The sequence below is a fragment of the Podarcis raffonei genome, chromosome 6, assembly GCF_027172205.1.
Source record: "Podarcis raffonei isolate rPodRaf1 chromosome 6, rPodRaf1.pri, whole genome shotgun sequence".
Lineage (NCBI taxonomy): Eukaryota > Metazoa > Chordata > Lepidosauria > Squamata > Lacertidae > Podarcis > Podarcis raffonei.
Genome location: NC_070607.1, coordinates 98421301 through 98440102, shown reverse-complemented (window position 1 = coordinate 98440102; position 18802 = coordinate 98421301). Strand labels below are relative to the sequence as shown.

Sequence of the window (18802 nt, the reverse complement as noted above, 5' to 3'; positions counted from 1 at the left end):
CCCGGCTGCATGGATAGGGTGGGCCGGAGTCCTTAATCCTTGGCTTCTCCGGGGAAACCTGCAGTTTCAACCACCAGCATTTCAAGCTAAGGAAATGGTTAGTGCTCTCAGTGCTCCTGAAAATTGATATTGGCTCTGAGGACCTGTATCTTCTTTGGAAATCAATTAGAGGAGCGGAGAGGGAACCAGGGATGTCCCGCTGGAGGGGAGGGCCTGTGCAAGCCTGCACTTCTGGTGGGACTTGCAAAGTGGGTCCCCAGGGGCTGCTGTTGGTTTTGTTCTGCAAAGAGCAGCCGCTAATGCATCCTGAGAGCTTCAGACGTCTGCCGTTGGAATAAAATCTGCCGTCTCCGCAGGCACCCACCATGAAATATATGTGGGAGAGCAGGTCTGGCAAGGGTGCTGGCCAAGATAGCTGTCAACGAGGGGCAGAGGCAGGGAGGTTGCTCCCGTGCCCTCCTTGTGAGTTTCCTGGCAGCACCTGCCTGGGAGCCTAGTGCTGATTTCTCCCCTTTTGGCCTTGGAAATCTTTCCTCTCGGGAGACGCGGATGCAGCTGCTTTGGCAAGACGGAGAACGGTGTAAAGGGAGCCCCTAAGTTAGGCCAGCTTGGAGGAGCAGTGATCAAGGAGGCTGGAAGGGAATTGGGTGCTGAGGTAAGCAGAATCAGTGCGATTTCAGAGCATCCAGGGCTGTTGGGTGCCGTGCAGTCTGTGAGCAGGACCTTGCAGGCTGTTTGCTTTCCGGTGTCCCATTCAGTACGGATGTGGCACCCTGGCTTTAGAAGCCCAGCTTGTTCAATGCAGAGGCACCTCGCTGTCCGTGGGCCCTTCGTCTTGCGAGGGTACCTGAAGGAGCGTCTCCACCCCCATCGTTCTGCCCGGATCCAGCTCTGAGGGCCTTCTGGCGGTTCCCTCCCTGCGAGAATCAAAGCCACAGGGAACCAGGCAGAGGGCCTTCCCGGTAGTGGCACCCGCCCTGTGGAACACCCTCCCTTCAGATGTCAAAGAGATAAACAACTACCTGACATTTGGAAGACATCTGAAGGCAGCCCTGTTCAGGGAAGTTTTTAATGTGTGACATTTTAATGTGTTTTTCATCTTTGTTGGAAGCCGCCCAGAGTGGCTGGGGAAACCCAGCCAGATGGTTGGGGTACAAATAATAAATTATTATTATTATTATTATTATTATTATTATTATTATTATTATTATTATTGTGGGATGGCTGTGTGATGAGTTCAAACCTTTTCCACTCTTCTTCTCTCCCCCCCCCATCCCCCCGGCAGGTTGACAGACTGATGGAGTTATATTTCAAGTACCTGGATGCAATGCAAGCAGCTGATAAGAAGATTGAAGGAGAAAAGCATGTAGGTGTCATCACCCCTGTCAATTCATTATGAGATGGTGCCTGCAAGTTCCCTGAAATGCTAAAAGCTCCCCATATGAACCAACCCAGACCCTGCAGCCGTTATCCGAGGCCCTTCTTTGTGTGCCCCCTCTGTGAGAGATCCAGAGGACGAGAACAGGGCCTTTTCTGCATTGGCTCCCCCTTTGTGGAACGCTCTCCCAGAGAGGCTTGCTGGACGCCATCATGACATTATCTTTAGGCACTAGCTTAAACTTTGCTCTGTAACCAGGCCTTCAGCCTTTAACTATCAGTGGCCTTTTAGAAGTGGGTGGGGTGTTTTTAATGTAACCCCCCCCCCAAATTTGATGCACAAGTCAGGTTCCTTTTACCTTTTTGTGCTTTTAGTGCATTGAGTTGCTTCGGGCAAGGTAAAGTGACTAACACATTTAATTAATATTATTAATAATAAATAATAGTATTAATAATTTTTCGGTTCTTAAAGAGGCAGCTGTGGTTTGCTCAAGGGCTCACGTGCTTCCTGCCACACTGCCTGCGAGCTCACCAAAGCGCCCTCCAGACACGAAGGCCTGCTGCCCAGCTTAAGCGAGGGGGCATGCATGTGTGGTTCTCCATTCAATGAAGCACTGGAGATAATTTGCAGAAAACCTGTAGTTATAGGGTGGTTTATAAATTCAATTAATAATACAGTAGACCCTCGGGTTACGTTACTCTCGAATGCAGCAAACCTGGAAGTATTTTTCCGGGTTTCGCCGCTGCGCATGCACAGACGCGGCGCCTCTGGGTACGAATTTTTCGGGGGGTGCATAGACCCCCAGAATGAATTAAATTTGTATCCAGAGGGTCCACTGTAGTATTATTATTAATAATAAAAATAATACCTACCACGAGTTTGGTTTTTAAAGTTTTTAAAAAATATTTTATCTAAGTCTATCAAATCCATTCAAAAATAATAGCAAAAAAGCAGCACAGTGTATCCAAGAGTGGCTTTATATTTGGTTGGTAGAGTACTTAGAGAAGCCAGATTTCTCAGTGTCCCGTGGAGAAGGCAGCCGTCCCTGTGCACTGGAGCCCTGAAACGCGGCAGAGAGTCAGAGAGGGAGCAGGTGTCCCCCCAGGTAGGACATGGCAAGAACCCCAGGAATGCTGCCGCTCAGAAAATCTCAATGTGTCAGGTTGTGGTGAAAAAGTCTCCCCTCTTCCCCAGTCCATTTCATGTTTTATTTGAGAAAAAGGTGGCAAGCCACCACACTCTTTAACTCCCTCAGAGACGAGGTGCAATTATAGAGCCTCAGCGGTGATCTCTGCAGAAAGGGAGGCAGAGGCAGGTGATGACTTAATGCATTTCTTCTTAGTTCTGCGAGGAAATTATGCTCAGCAGGTTTATTCAATAAAAGCGCTCTCACCGGATACTTTGCGCCATAACGACTTACAAATTAGATGCTAATTGTGCCACTGTTAAGTCATTCCATCCTTGAAAGGGAGAATCGGCTTCCGTGGGCTTTGATAGCCTAAATGGGGTTTTGGAATTAACCTGGCATTTGAGTGGGGCAGCAAATGGCTTGAATTGCACGGAAGTGCCTTGCGAGAGGGTGATCATGAAAGGGGTTAATGCGGAGCGTGAGGAACAGCAGCGTTTGCTGGAGGCTCAGCTCCGCAGCCCAGCTGAACTTCCTCAGCTGCTCAGACCTTCCTCACCTGGGCTCTGAGCTGAAGCCCCTTACATCCATTGCCGGCTGAGAGCACAGCTGCTCATCCTAAAAGCCCCATGACGTCTTATCCCAAACAGAGTGAAAGAACTTGCAAGGCCTGTTTTATATGGGACGACTCAGCTCACAGGGAACGCTTTGCTAGATTGGCCACGGGCCTGATCCTGCAGGCTCTCCTTATGTTCTTCTGCAAATGTGACCAGCAACAAGCAACGTTGTCCCTCCCATTAGCCAACACCGACTCATCCTGCAGGGGTTCCACATTTGTGTGCGTTTTGCATTGCTTATCATTTTGCCCTCCAAGTGTCGGGTCTCACATCTGGTGCCAAACTTGCAGCTCTCCCTCACACTTCAGCCTCTAAAGGAAGTTTTGAGCCTTTCTTCTTGAGGCTGCAGGTGTTACATAAATGCCCCTTCAGTGCCAACTCTGGAAGCTGGAGAGAGAAATCAGGCCTTCAGTCCAGAGTTTTCTCCTCCCTTGGTTTGATGTGTGTCTGTGTGTGTTTGCCGGCCTTCAAGGATCAGTCCTCCTCCCTCCCCGCCTGGCATAGATTTGGGTTGGCCCCCTTGGCCTCTTCCCCTCTGCCAGCAGCCCCAGCTGGTGGAAGCAGGAAGATCTTGCTTCTGCCAGCCTCCTTCATCAGCCTTTGCTCAGCTTCACCGCAGTTGCTCCTCACGCCCCAGCTGGCCTGACGGGCCTGACGGGCTGTCCCAACCTGTCTGTCACCCTGACAGCTGATTTTAATTGGGAAGCGGGAAGAGATAATCTAGCCTGACACTCGTGCTTACCTTGCACAGAGCAGCCGGAGCGGTCTGCACTGCTGTGCCCCCTGGCCGCGAAAAGGTGTGCCAACAGGGCATGTGCCACCGAGCCACGTCCTGCAGAAGTTGCTCCTCCAGGAGGCAGTGGCAGCCACCAACTTGAGCTTTAAAAGGGGACGAGACAAATTTGTGGAGGAGACTATGGACAGTTGGAGGCAGCAATGCTTATGAATATCAGTTGCTGGGAACTGCAGAAGACGGGAAGGCTCTTGAGCTCGTATCCTGCTTGTGGGTTTCCCACAGACACCTGGTTGGCCACTGGGAGAACAAGATGCTGGACTAGATGGGCCACAGGCCTGATCCAGCACAATCCTCTTTCATTTTTAAGCAGTGGAAGAAGCAGCAAAGTAGCCTTCCGAGGACGTTTCCGAGCACAATTCAAAGTGTTGGTGCTGACCTTTAAAGTCCTAAACGGCCTCAAAGGCCCAGTATACCTGAAGGAGCGTCTCCACCCCCATCATTCTGCCCGGACACTGAGGTCCAGCTACAAGAGCCTTCTGGCGGTTCCCTCGCTGCGAAAAGCCAAGTTACAGGGAACCAGGCAGAGGGCCTTCTCGGCAGTGGCGCCCGCCCTGTGGAACGCCCTCCCTTCAGATGTCAAAAGAGAACAACAACTACCAGACTTTTATATGACATCTGAAGGCAGCCCTCTTTAGGGAAGCTTTTAATGTTTAATAGGTTATTGTATTTTAGTGTTCTGTTGGAAGCTGCCCAGAGTGGCTGGGGAAACCCAGCCAGATGGGCGGGGAAATAATAATAATAATAATAATAATAATAATAATAATAATAATAATAATAATTATTATTATTATTATTATTATTATTATTATTATTATTATTATTATTATTATTATTTCTGGACCCCCTGGCAGAGGACTAGGAGGAAGATCCTTCCTAAGCCGCAATAAAGCAGCCAGCCACTTCCTGTCCCCTTGCACACCGGCGGAGTACCCAAGGGAAATGGCGTTGATGCTTGATTTTCCAGCACCCAGAATCCTGCCACCCATTGTGGCAGGCCAGGGTGGCTGAGAGGAGAGGAGCAGGGGCAGAATCTCCACTGAGATCAGGAAGCCTCCCTGCTTGAATCTGCAGCAGGCCCCGCTGGGCTTTGGCAGTCGTCATTTTGCCATTCCCCGACTGTCAGTCCAGCCTCATTACTGAGGGGAGCTTGCTTCAGTTTCACAGGAGCCCATCTTATTGCTGTCGTCTCCCATCAGCATGGGGCATCTCGCGGCAGATAAGGAATGGCACCTGAGCACTCATTTGGAGGTTAGCATCTTGACGGCTGCAGCGGTTTGGGGTGGGGGAGAGAGAGAGAAAAAGATTAACAACAGTTTGAAGGGGGAGGAATGGTGGTTGTGAACAGGGCTTTAAAAAATGGCATGGTGGTGTCGCAGCCATCCAGGCACCAGCTCCCTGCGCACTGGCAAGCAGCTTTGGATAAGTTTGCCGGAGCTCACCGCGTTTTTTGTCTTGCTGCCAGCCCCGTAGGGAGAGGCTCCCGCTTTGCACGAGAGAAAAGCCGTCCCGGTTTCCGCCTGCGCAATCAGCGGATCCGGCCTCCAAATCACTTCGTTATCCTGGATTGCAGGTGTCGTGCGCCTTGTGCCTCAGATGTCAGCTTGAGCTGCCACGGCTGATGGCTTCGAAAACACTTGCCATTCGCATTTCTAAAAAATGAAAATCAAGAGCTGTCAAGGCGGAAGGGTAGAAATTAGGAGCTGGAGAGGCAAGGGCGGAGAGCCTCGTGCCATGGCTTGTAGATTGCCGGTGACATTCCTGCTAATCCTGAGCCAGGGTTTTAAGGGTCTCTGAGGCTCCACGCATCCCCTGAGAGGCAGCCGCCACAAGCCAGGTCAGTGCCTGGTCACAAGAGGGCAGGACCTGGTTGTAGCAAAGGGTCTGCGTCATAGAATCATAGAACTGTCGAGGTGCAAGGGGCACTAGGGATCATCTAGTCCAACCCCCTGCCATGCAGGAGCCACACCTAAAGAGTCCCTGACAGATGGCGGCCCAACCTCTCCTTAAAACTATCAAACCAGAAAAGGGTGTGGTGGCTTGCTAAAAGGCGGCGGGTTTTGAGCATCCAAAACCCAGACTGCAAGGTGTGGTCCTGTAAAAGCTGGAGTAGGGAAGTGGAAGAAGTGAAAAGTCAGGAATGGAGCTGAACAGGGCGGTCCCTTTTAGAGTCTCAAACTCTCAGGGGAAGGGGAGCACACCTGTTTTTGTCACCTGCCTTGGCAAAGAGGGGGTGTTTTCAAGGCCCCGACACACCACAAGATGAAGCTGGGCGAGTCCTACGCTGTGCTGCTTGGCTTTCGGTCTTGGTCAGGTGGGCAAAAGAAGCCCGTTGGGTGGAAGTCGGAGGACAGTATAGGAATACGAGAGCTCCCAAGGGCAGCAACATGAGAACGGGGCCTTTTCTGCGGTGGCTCCCCATTTGTGGAATGTTCTCCCCAGGGAGGCTCACCTCATACCTTCATTACATATCTTTAGGCGCCAGGCAAAAACGTTTCTCTGTCATCAGGCCTTTGACTGATTCACATTCTGTGTCCTTTCCAGTGTGTTTGGTGGGGGCGGGGGGCGGTTATTGGTTTGTTTTTGTTTTTATTATGTGTTTTGTGTTCTCGTTTTGTATTTTTCTGTTGCAAACCACCCTGTGCTCTTTTGGTGAAAGTTAATAAATAAATAGGTAAATAGAAACCATTCTCCCCTGATAATACCCTTCGTTAAACTATGGAACTCACTGCCACAGGATGGATGGCTTTAAAAGAGGGTTTTGACAGTTTCACATAGGAAAGGGCTCTCAGTGGCTACTAGCCATCATGACTGGGCTCTGCCTGCAAGGTCAGAGGCAGCGAGGCTTCTGAATTCCCATTGCTGGAAAGCGCAGGAAGGCAGAAGGTTTTGTTGTTTTGCATGGTTTCCCAAAGGCATCTGGTCGGCCATTGTGAGAGCAGGATGCTGACCTGGGTGGGCCATTGGCCGGATCCAGCAGGCTGTTCTTAGGGCCTTAAGTTCTTAACATCGCTGCTGCCCCTGGACTCTTCCTGTGGGCTGGTGCTTTGCTCAGCAGTTTGCTTGCAGACCTTCCTCCGTCTGGGACCTCTGTTGCTTCATGTGGGCTCTGGGGAAGGAAGGTCTGGGGCTGGGCAGTTGGCTGGGGGGGGGGGCAGAGGAGCTTGCCGCTGCCGCACAGCCTTGCCTTTCCCCTATTTTTGCCTGCGACACACACACACACACACACACACACACACACACACAGGAGGGGGGTCCCTCCTTGCCAAGTCTTGCAGGTACAGCGGGTGCCCGTTCTAATGAGGAGACATTGCTCCGGCGGACTGCCACGCACCTGCTGGGCCGCCATATAATAAATCACAGAAGCAGCAGGGAGCTCGCGGGTTGGCAAAACAAAATTCCAGCGTGAGGATAGCAAAAGGTCACGTGTGGCATGCATTACTGTTGGAGCAGGGCCAGCAAGAAGCAGAGGGTGGGCTGGCAGGCTTGCGCCGGGGAGTGGGGGGCCCGCAGGGACGTGTTTTGCCCGGGAACAAATGGCTCTTTCACTGCACGAGGGATTTCTGCGGACTTTGCAATCGGAGCTGCTCCTGGTGCTTCTCTTCCGGGTCTTGAGCGATGCTTTGGTTGAGACTCTTGAATTGTGGGGTGCTGGACTAGGGGACCCTAGGTAAAGGTAAAGGGACCCCTGACCATTAGGTCCAGTCGTGGCCGACTCTGGGGTTGTGGCGCTCATCTCGCTTTACTAGCCGAGGGAGCCGGCGTACAGCTTCCGGGTCATGTGGCCAGCATGACCAAGCCGCTTCTGGCGAACCAGAGCAGTGCATGGAAACGCCGTTTACCTTCCTGCCAGAACAGTACCTATTTATCTACTTGCACTTTGATGTGTTTTCGAACTGCTAGGTTGGCAGGAGCAGGGACCGAGCAACAGGAGCTCACCCCGTCGCGGGGATTCGAACCGCCGACCTTCTGATCGGCAAGCCCAAGAGGCTCAGTGGTTTAACCCACAGCGCCACCCGCATCCCAGGGGACCCTAGGGGACCTTTCCAACTCTGTGATTCTGTGATTCCAGGACATGGTCCGCCGGGGAGAGATCATTGATGATGACATGGAAGATGAGTTCTACCTCCGCCGCCTGGACGCCGGCCTCTTCGTCCTCCAGCTCATCTGCTACATCATGGCGGAGATCTGCAATGCCAGCATTCCCCAGGTGAGGGCAGCACGGCTACCACGTTACTCCCCACCCCCAGTGTTCATTGTCTGGGGGCCCCCACTGGACTGTGTCTTTGCTTCTGTCCCTCCCTACCTGGGAGGACCTAGAACTCAGCGCATCTGCATCAGGGGGTGCTTGGTGCACACATTTTATGTTGCAGCCCCTTTTTTGAGTTTCCCCTTGGCTTGGGATGAAGGCAGTAGCCCTATATGGCCTAGGACCCTCGTACCTATGGGACCGCCTCTCCTGCTATGTCCCACGGAGGACCTTACAGTCTTCAAACAAAAACATCTTGGAAGTCCCGGGCCACAGGGCAGTTAGGCTGGCCTCAACCAGAGCCAGGGCTTTTTCGGCTGTGGCCCCGATCTGGTGTAACGCTCTGTCACAAGAGACTAGGGCCCTGCGGGACATGACATCTTTCCGCAGGGCCTGCAAGACGGAGCTGTTCCACCAGGCCTTTGGCCAAGGCACAGTCTGACCCCTTCTCTCCTTCTGTAATCACGACAGAACTCTAGCCCAATGGTTGCCATGAATTTGATTCTGAATTGATTTTAGAATGAATTGATTTTAGAATGCTGTGTTACTTTTATTGTTGTTAGCCGCTCTGAGGCTGGCTTTGGCTGCGGAGGGCAGGATATAAATAAATATTATTATTATTATTATTATTATTATTATTATTATTATTATTTTATTTATTAATTAAGGTGGCAGCCTTTCTAGAAGGTGGGTGTCCCTGTTTCCCTTCCCCTCCTTGGGCTAACACACCTGGGTGGGGGGAGGGAGGGATTCGGCAAGGTTTTCCTTTGCCCACATGGGCTGCTTCCTGCCACATGCAGAATCATGGAATTGGAAGGCCTCCAAAGGGTCATTGGGTTCAATTCCCTGCAATGCCCTGATCCCAAGGCCAGATATGCAGGGCTGCTCATTCCTGCTCACACAGATAAAGGCACTTTCCTTTCTGGCCATTTTGGGGGCGTGTGAGTGTGCTGTGTCAAGATCCTGGCACAGTTCAACCAAGCTGCCTCCCTGGAAAAAAAACCCCAACTCTCCTGTGGGTTTTTTGTTCTCTGTGTCCATTACAATTACTGCAGCTTTCTCTCTCTCTCTCTCTCTCTCTCTCTCTCTCTCTCTCTCTCTCTCTCCCTCTCCTGTTTTTCATTCCCTGGCCAGATTCGTCAGCGAGTCCATCAGATCCTGAACATGAGGGGAAGCTCCATCAAAATAGTTCGGCACATCATCAAAGGTGAGTCCTTGAGCCCTGGAGTGGGGGAATGGCTTCCTCTGAGGCCCCACCCAGGCTCCTGTTTGGCCAGCAGAAAGCAGGGAGCCAGCCTTGCAGACTCAGGTACATGGAACTGGGCAAGAGACCGCCTCTCTGCCTATTCATCCGGCCGCCACGACCCCTTTGGGCAGACCCTGCCTTCCAGCCCCATTGTGCTGCCTGCGAGATTGTCGAAAGGAAGTGTTCGGTGCAAAGCCGTCGCCAGCAGCAAGTCTGGGCTGGCCTCTGTGGCTCCTGGCCTGTGGGCTTCTGCACATAGCTGTCAACGTTTCCCTTTTTTAAAAAGGGAAATTCCCTTATTCCGAATAGGATTCCTCGCAAGAAAAGGGAAAAGTTGACAGCTATGCTTTTGCACTGAAGAGGAGCGGCGGCATTTAGGAGACCCCTAAATTTAGATGCAGGATGCTTTGATGGCAGGCAAGGCTTGGGGAGAGAACCAGTGTGGTGTAGTGGTTAGAGGGTCGGACTATTAATGCAATAAATAACTAAACATGAAATAAATAAAATTGCTGCTGAGCTCCTCTTCCACCACCTCTAGCCCCCCAGACCTAGATTCCCCACTGCTGGGTCCTGAGTCGCCCTGAGAAATTCACAGTTCACCTTCTGACCCAGGCGGTCTGACCCACCCTAGAAGGGTCCGGGGCAAGCGGGGCTTCCTCAAGTCCTCCATCAGGCTCCAGGTAGCCACCCCCTCCCCCTGCGTAGGGGGGGCAGAGCTGGATTCCTGCCTTTCTCCTCCGGTGTGGGATTCTGCTCACCTTGAGCCTCGCACAGCTGGAGTCGTAAGCCATTCTTGCTGCAGGAAGACAGGTTCTTTCTGGAGGGAGGGGGTTTCTCTGGGGCTTGGAGCCAGATGGTGGTGGGGAGTGGCAGGAGCACCCAAGCAGCAGCAGAAGCCGCTCTCGTCTCTCCCCCCGTCCCCCACCAGCGGAGGCTCAGCTAATTCAGCATCTTCTGCCTCCTTCCCTTTTCCCGCTTTGCATGCAGGGCTCTGGTCCCCTTCTCTCTCCTGCTTTTTTGCATGCTAATTGGAAGCCTGTTTCTTAGTTTGATTTTTATGGCCTACATATTTTCCCTGTTTCTCTGGCAGCCTGACAGCTGATGGGTCCCTGGGGAGGGCCAAGAATTGCTTCGGATGCAAAGGGAGAGAGAAATTGGGCTCTCCATTTATTTTAAGTGGGGATGGAGGCAAGCAGGGAGGGGCAACAGCCTCATTAAGGCTCCTCTCTGATGGCTGACCAGGCTGGGCTTTGGGGAGAAATTTTGGAGCTGGGGGTGCAGCTGCTTTGGTGTGGGAACCGACAGCGTCTAGGAGAGACAGACCACCCTGGGTGCCCCACTGAGGCAGGGGACTTTGGGGTGTCGATTGGGGTGTGAGAGATCCAATAACTGTTGAAGCAAGTGGTAGTGATGGGCTTAGCTCCTTCTCCCTCTCTCTGAGTGCCATGTATGGGGTCATGTTTCTTGGGATTTGTTAAAGCTGTATTGATGGGAGTGGTGCCACCAAGCTAGATAACATTGTTAGCATTAGCATTTCTATACCACTTTATATCAAAGCAGTCTACAACACATTAAAACAATCTACAACGAAACATTACTGAATAAAGTACACATTCAGAGCAGGAATCAACAGGAAACTAAAATGCTATCTTAAAATTTGCAAAATAAAACATTGCAAAACAGGTCAACTACAAAATGCACATTTATGCAGCAGAGTTAACAAAAAAGTAGACATTTTAAAAGAAAACATTGCTAAAGGAAATAAGATATAACATGCACATTGAAAACAGCATAGCTAGCAAGAGACTGAAACATCATCTTAAGCACAGTACGTATCTGCTGTTGTTGCTGACAGTCCTTCCAATGGTGGTTTGTGGCAGATGGTGGCTGTGGAGGCTCAGGCTCCATGACCTGGGTCTGCACTTAAAGGTGAACAGTTCTTTCAAGCAGAGGGCACCTGGGGGAGCCCTGTTGGTGACGCAACAGATTCATGAAGAAGGAGGAGGAGGTTATCAAGGACTCCTAATCAGGATGGCTCGGCTCTGCCTCCACAGTCAGAGGCAGCCATGCTTCTCAATTTCAGTTGCTGGAGACAGTAGGAGGGAAGAGGCCTCTTGGGCTTGGATCCTGCCCATGGGCTTCCCAGAAGAGGCACTTGGTTGGCCACTGTGAGAACAGGATGGTGGACTGGATGGGCCATGGGCCTGATCCAGCAGCCAGCTCTCCTTATGTTCTTAGTCCTGCCAGCCAGGGCTCCCCTTCTCAGTTTGCAAGATGAAGCAGGTTTCCTCCTCCTCCTCCTGCCATCACCTGATCCAGCAGACTCTGATTATGTTCTTACATGGGGTATAATAGTAATGAAAAAGAGAGAGCCAGATGAAATTGCTGTTGCCATCTCTTTGGGTCGTTTGGTTGACTGCTGTGAGAAGAGGATGCTGGACTAGATGGGCCCAGGGCCTGATCCAGGAGGCTTTTCTCGTGTTCTCGTATATTTTTCTCCAAGTGGCCTCTGCTTATTTGCTTGAGCTTGAATGCATTAAATTGCTCCTTGCCTGCAGATACTTCCTGCCTCTTCTGTGTCTCGTTCACTCCCTGGGACACATAGTCATTTGAACAGCGCAGATTAATCAGTTTGGCTGTGTGTGGATCCTGCCCTTAGATCAAAGTGTGGGAGCAGATTCCTTTTGGGTGCCTCGGTGTGGGCGTCCGCTCACTTCCCAGGAGGTAGAGGAACATGAAAGGGGCACATCCCACCCGGCAGAGCAATGAGTCGCCCTCCCATTTCCACCCCCACCCTAACTTCCCTAGGCATCAGAAGCCCACAGGGCTTCCCATCTTCTCCAGAAGAATACTTGACTTGCTGCTGCTGCTGAATTTGCCACCCCAAAAGAGTGGCCTCCTGGCGGTTGGTTGAGAAGAGTGTTGGCTCGCTTGTCTGCTTCTTCCAGTTTAGCCTCCTTAGGTGGCTAATGGCATCTCGACAGCCCAGCGCTGAAGATGCAGGGGAGAGCAGTGACCTTGAGGTGCCTTGGCAAGTGATGCGGAGAAGCCATTTCTCTCCCTAATGGGGCTGCTAGCTGGTGCCTCGTTGTGCTCAGGACTCGTGGACATGGTCCGTGGGGCGTGTAAGGCCAGAATCGGTTCTCCAGGAGTTGAGTGATGGGCCTGCAGTTTGACACGTCTTGCCAGGTGTGCTCTCGGTTGCCGATGCCTTTGTTTGGCACAGAGCAGCACTGTGTGGAGGCTTTTCTCTGGCCGAACGGGAAGGGGGGTGAGACTCACACCTTAGGAAATGGTGCCTGTAGCATTTCTTCTGAGCGTGATAGGAGAGCCTCCTGTCTGAGGTCCAAGCAGAGTAAGAGAAATGCCAGAATTGGCTCATGCAAAAATAACATCTCTTGTACCGGTTGTGTGCAAAATGACTTTGAAATTCTTACTTATCCACACAGCAGCCCTGTGTGGTAGGATAAGGCAGACAGAGAGGGAGAAAGAATTGCAAAGGAGCAGATTTCAGCCCAGACTTCTTCTAACCAAGCCCCTGCCCCACTTCCCACTGGCACCCCACAACCTGCACCAGCATGAAAAACACACACAATTACAAACATAACCAAAAGCGGAAACGATAAATAAAACATCAAAAAGTATGCAACCAAACTGAACACTTTCCACATATGGCATAATAAAATCTAAAGATACAACAAATTAATACTGATAGCAGCAGCAACAACCTGAAGGGAAAAAAAACAAACAAGACCCCTTCCGAAGAGCCTGTTCGGCAGCTTCAACTTCTGCAGCTGGAGTCAGTCCCGGTCCCACTTCTCCTGCCAGATGGAAAAGGCCTGCAAGGCAGGGAGCAGGTCTCCCAGGACTCCCAGCCAAGAACGGCCTTTCCCGGCCTGGTGTCTTGCTGACCTTTTGGACTCCAGCCCTGCTGGCTGGGGCTGACTGGGGTGGTAGTTTGAAACATCTGCAGGGGGTCAAGCTGAGGGAGGCTGTGGTGGAACGTGACCAGAGACGAGAAGGTGCTGTTTGGAGAAGTTGGGATGAGCAAGCCCAGATTGGGGGGCTGGTTTGTAGAATCGATACACCACTTAATAGCATGCAAAGTGTTTTGCAGTTCTTGCTTCTTTTGTGCTTCCAGTGCCCCAGTTACTGGGGGGGGGGGCTAGGTAAAGGGACCCCTGACCACTAGGTCCAGTCGTGGACGACTCTGGGGTTGCGGCGCTCATCTCGCTTTACTGGCCGAGGGAGCCGGCGTACAGCTTCCGGGTCATGTGGCCAGCATGACTAAGCCGCTTCTGGCGAACCAGAGCAGTGCAGGGAAACGCCGTTTACCTTCCCGCTGGAGCGGTACCTATTTATCTACTTGCACTTTGACTTGCTTTAGAACTGCTAGGTTGGCAGGAGCAGCGACCAAGCAAAGGAGCTCACCCCGTCGCGGGGATTTGAAGCGCCGTGGTTTAACCCACAGCGCCACCCTTTTGGGGGAGCGAGAGAGATGTGCAAATGGTCCAGGGATGTAAGCCCAGCTTTGAGGCCATCGCTCTGCCCCCCTCCAGCCTGCAAATGTTGCAAGGGCTGCTGGGCAGGCAGGTCTCCCCTCTCTTTCACATAAGCCCAGAGGGGGCAGCTGCTGCTTGCTGCTGTGACTTCTCCCGCTCAGTTCCCCTCATCCCCGCAATCTCTGGAAGTCAGGAGCAGAGCCTGCCCTGCCTGTTGGAGCAAGTCGAGCCACGGAGGGCACAGCCCCCATTGCAGCAGCTGCTGCCAGGCTTGTGCTTCATGCATATTCAAGGCCCTCCTCCCAGGAGCCCTGGCAGATGCGGCAGCAGAGCAGCGTTGTTTGTGTGTGCTGCTGGAGGTGAGGGGGGAGCAGCGTCCCTATGCATTAGGGGGCTCACGGACCCCCCTGCCCTGTATTAACGGGAGCCCTTTGCCCTGCAAGCTGTTACGGCTCTGTTTTGGAGACCGGGTGGCACCCTGCACAGGAACGGAGAAAGCTGCTCCTTTTCCCTCTGAGGTACCTCTGGAATTACTGGGAGAATTGCAGGTTTTCCACAGGTATCTGGGTGGCGCTGTGAGAACAGGATGCTGGACTAGACAGGCCACTGGTCTGATCCAGCAGAATCTGCTTGAGTTCTTATGTGGTCACAGGATGGGCCGGTTTGCCATGCCCTGCTCAGCTCCTGGCTCTGGGCCCTGCTGCCCCCCTCTGCTTCCCCTCAGCTGCCCTCCTTCTCGTAATCAATATCCCACCCCCATGACTAGCCCCCAAACATGGCGCCAAGTATATCTGCTGGTTTCTAGGGGGCTGTGAGGCATTGCTTAATAGGGCCCCTTACCTCCTAATTGAAGCTTGGAAGACAAAGCTTCTCCCCTTCTTAACCTGGGTTTCACCTGCGGGGAGGGGGGGCGTGTTGCCCCAGATGTGGAGCTATAGCCGCTGCTTCTTCTCCTGAGAGCCACCTCTTGTCTCCCTGCAGAGTATGCGGAGAACATCGGGGACGGGAAGAACCCCGAATTCCGGGAGAGCGAGCAGAAGCGGATTGTGGAGCTGCTGGAGAATTTCTGAGGGTCCCCCACTCAGCGACTGCAACACCACCTCTTTCAGGACCCTGTGACCTTGTGCTGCAACTCTGGAGCCACAGAAAGGACTTGCTGGAGGAAATAAGCCTCTGGGCGGCTTTTTGAGATATTAAAGGATATTTTGTTTTGGTTTTTTCCTTACGTTTCCCGACTGATTCTCTGCTGTGGGAGCACAGGATGAGGCCCACCTCCTTGAAGTGGAATGGATTGCTTTGGGCAACTTTATTGTCCCACTTTATTTGCATGTTTGGGGCAGGCTAAAAGTTGAGGGGTTCTTGATGCAATTTGATGGTCCTTTGCAGCATCCATTAGATCTTGTGATGGTGGCTGCTCTGCATTCCCAGCTTCCTTACCCCCCAGTATGGAGCTCAGGGTGCCTTTGGGTTGACTGATTCCATTTTTATACTCTCCTTTCTCCCACAGGAGCTCAGAGCTGTGAACAGAGCCAGTGTGGTGTAGTGGTTAGAGCATTGGACTAGGGCCTGGGAGAGAGACCAGGGTTCAAAACTCTACGCAGCCATGATGTTCACTGGGGGTGGCCGTCACAGGGCAGTTGTGGGGATTAAATGGGAAGGAAGAGAGCCATGTGCTATGCCACTCTGAAGCCCCCCCTGGGGGGGAGTGGAATATAAATGCAACAAATAAATAAACGATGCATTCCTAAAATCAAAACCAGCTGCTAAACCATCAGTAAACAATATTTATTCATTTCATAAAATTTATTCACGGCTTGATTCTGAAAAAAATCTCCAAGTGGTTTACAAAAGAGAAAACAGTAAAATAAAAAAAAGGTACAACCCTACTCGCAGGTGGCGCTGTGGGTAAAACCTCAGCGTCTAGGACTTGCTGATCGTATGGTCGGCGGTTCGAATCCCCGCGGCGGGGTGAGCTCCCGTCTTTCGGTCCCAGCTCCTGCCCACCTAGCAGTTCGAAAGCACTCTTAAGTGCAAGTAGATAAATAGGTACCACTTTATAGCGGGAAGGTAAACGGCGTTTCCGTGTGCTGTGCTGGTGCTGGCTCACCAGCTGCAGCTTCGTCACGCTGGCCATGTGACCCGGAAGTGTCTGCGGACGGCGCCGGCTCATGGCCTCTTGAGCGAGATGAGCACGCAACCCTAGAGTCGGACACGACTGGCCCGTATGGGCAGGGGTACCTTTACCTTTACCTTACTTAAAAGCTTACAAAATATGAAATACTAAAACATATAAAAATTACCTTAACTTTCTTAGCATTTGGGTAGGCTTGTCTAAATGAGAATGTTTTTAGCAGGTGCCAAAATGAACACTTATTTCAATAGGCAGGGAGTTCCAAAGTGTAGGCGCTGCCACACTAAATGATCAAGTTTGTACAGAAGTGGAATACGTGTTGTGTGGCCTCTGTAGCAGCACCATTTCTGCTGGTTGGAGTGGCCAGTTGAGCACAGAAAGAGCTTTTAAGCTCTCTGCCCTCCTGGTGGGGGCAAGGGCTGCCCTGGGATTCTCCCTAAGAAGTTGAATAGCCCTGGCAAGGTCCAGCGAAAGCATCGCCCAGCCACCATGCGGAGCGAGCCTTGTCCACCCCCCTCCCCGGAAAGCGGAGAGCCTTAAAGCTCTTTATGTGCTGGGTAACCCCGGGCAGACCTGGCAAAAAGAACTTTGAAAACCTCCTTTAGAAGGGCAAGACCTGCTTGGTATGTGGACTCCTGAAGTATGGAGGTTTCTCTCTCCCCACTGGCCACGGGGGCAGCTCCAAGGGTCTTGGCACACACATTTCTCATGCATATGCTGAACTCTTGGAACAGAGTCCAACATAAGATGTGTCTGTTGCTCCTTTGGTAATAGCTGCTTAGACTAGGATGTTCCTTGGGGTCCCTTCTGACTCCATGATTCAAAGTTCCTTGAGGACCAGAGCCAAACCAACTTTTTCTCCTGCTGCGGTTGGTTTTTCTGGAGTCGCTTTCCATCCCCCAAGGCTTGTGCCATCCCCATAGAGCAGGGGTCAGCAAACTTTTTCAGCAGGGGGCCGGTCCACTGTCCCTCAGACCTTGTGGGGGGCTGGACTATATTTTGAAGGAAGAAAATATATTAACAAATTCCTATGCCCCACAAATAACTCAGAGATGCATTATAAATAAAAGGACACATTCTACTCATGTAAAAACTCTGATTCCCGGACCATCCGTGGGCCGGATTGAGAAGGTGATTGGGCCGGATCCGGCCCCTGGGCCTTAGTTTGCTTACCCGTGCCATAGAGAGTTCTCTTTCCTCCCCAGAGCTTTGACCTTCCTGTCCAGCCTGAGCTTCTGGTCCTGCCCTGTTTCCTCCAAGGTGGCGAAAGAGGTCGGCTCCTGCTGTGGGGCTCCTTCCTGGGTGTGGGTCCTCCTGTGCCTTTCCCTTCAAGGTGCCCCCTGTGGGGCGGAGGGGATTTGCCGCGGCTGCTCTGCCTCCGCTCTCTCAGCGTTGTCCCTGTCCATCGGCACAAAGCCACGCCGCTTCTCCCATGGACCTGGGCTGGGCCTCATTTGGAGAGATTTACATGCTGGCAGCATTTGTTCCTTATCTGCAAAAAAGCGCCTTGTCAGGGAAGCTTAGAGGCGCCTGTTGGCATCGCAGGCCGGGAGGCTGTTATTTTGGTCACCAGCCTGGGATCTGCAGAGCCCACTGGCTGGAGAAAAGCAGTGGAAGCATTTCCAAGGAGGCTCTCGGGGCCTTTGCCTCCTTCCTCGTTCTGTACAAATAACCTCCCTCCATTCTTTGGAGCGCTGGAGGGAGTCCATGCGAGAGACCCCCCGTGGCCTCCCCACGCAGCGCTGTTTACTGGCAGCTGCAAGCTGGTCCAAAAGAACCTGGGCCCACGTTGAATGAGGCCACAGGCAACTCATTTCCTTCCAGAACCACGAGAAAACCAGATGGTGGGGAGGTGTGGACCCATATTGTGCATTTCTGCGTGGGTTGCGTCTTGCCCACTCGGAGATGTTGCAGACGTGTCAAACAGCAGCGTCCAGAAAAGCAAAATACTGATTAATATGGAATGAGTACCTGTGTGTGTGTCAGAGAGAGACAGAGTACTTTTCAGAACAATTGCATCTTAAATGCATTAAGCTCACTTGATTTCAACCATTAGCAGCAGGAATGCTTGAAATTCCAACTAAATGCAAGCAAGGCAGAGAGCTGAAAAGCGCTTTTCCTGCCAGGATAACCTGGTGCAAAAGGAGCTTCTGAGCTCTCTGGTCCAGGGAGTGGGGGGGGGCAAGTCTCTCTCGTGCCACCGTCTCCAGCACACTAGGGATGCTCACGTGAGGGCGGTTTGAGCATATGCGCCATCTGAAACATAAACCCCTGTGTAAGATGTGGTCATACTGTATTGACTTGCATTTTTCCCAACATCTCTCCAAGCTACGGAATATTTGGAGATCAAATGCCCTAACGCACACGTAGAATTTGGATTTGGCATTCCCCAACCTGGTGCCCTTGAGATGCTTTGGACTACAACTCCCATCAGCGCCAGCCACTAGGACCTTGCTAGCTGGGTTGCAGCTCCTGCAGCCTAGCTCGTTCTTTTGGGATACTGATGAGGACACTTAACTGGGTGGTGCTATGGGTTAAACCACAGAGCCTAGGACTTGCCGATCAGAAGGTCGACAGTTCGAATCCCCGTGACGGTGTAAGCTCCCATTGCTTGGTCCCTGCTCCTGCCAACCTAGCAGTTCAAAAGCACATCAAAGTGCAAGTAGATAAATAGGTACCGCTCCGGCGGGAAGGTAAACGGCGTTTCCGTGCACTGCTCTGGTTCGCCAGAAGCGGCTTAGTCCTGCTGGCCACATGACC

The 18802-nt window shown here is 52.0% G+C and overlaps 1 protein-coding gene across 1 annotated transcript in view; it reads left to right on the top strand.

The window, feature by feature from the left end:
- CTNNBL1 (catenin beta like 1) overlaps positions 1-15132 on the top strand; it is a 98454-nt gene extending 83322 nt beyond the window's left edge. Inside the window, exons 13-16 of the mRNA XM_053394748.1 lie at positions 1286-1366; positions 7987-8124; positions 9298-9370; positions 14893-15132. Of these exons, the coding sequence (XP_053250723.1) occupies positions 1286-1366; positions 7987-8124; positions 9298-9370; positions 14893-14981 (381 nt within the window). The 3' untranslated portion in view covers positions 14982-15132. The remainder of the gene's footprint in view (positions 1-1285; positions 1367-7986; positions 8125-9297; positions 9371-14892) is intronic.
- The last annotated feature ends 3670 nt before the right edge of the window (positions 15133-18802 follow it).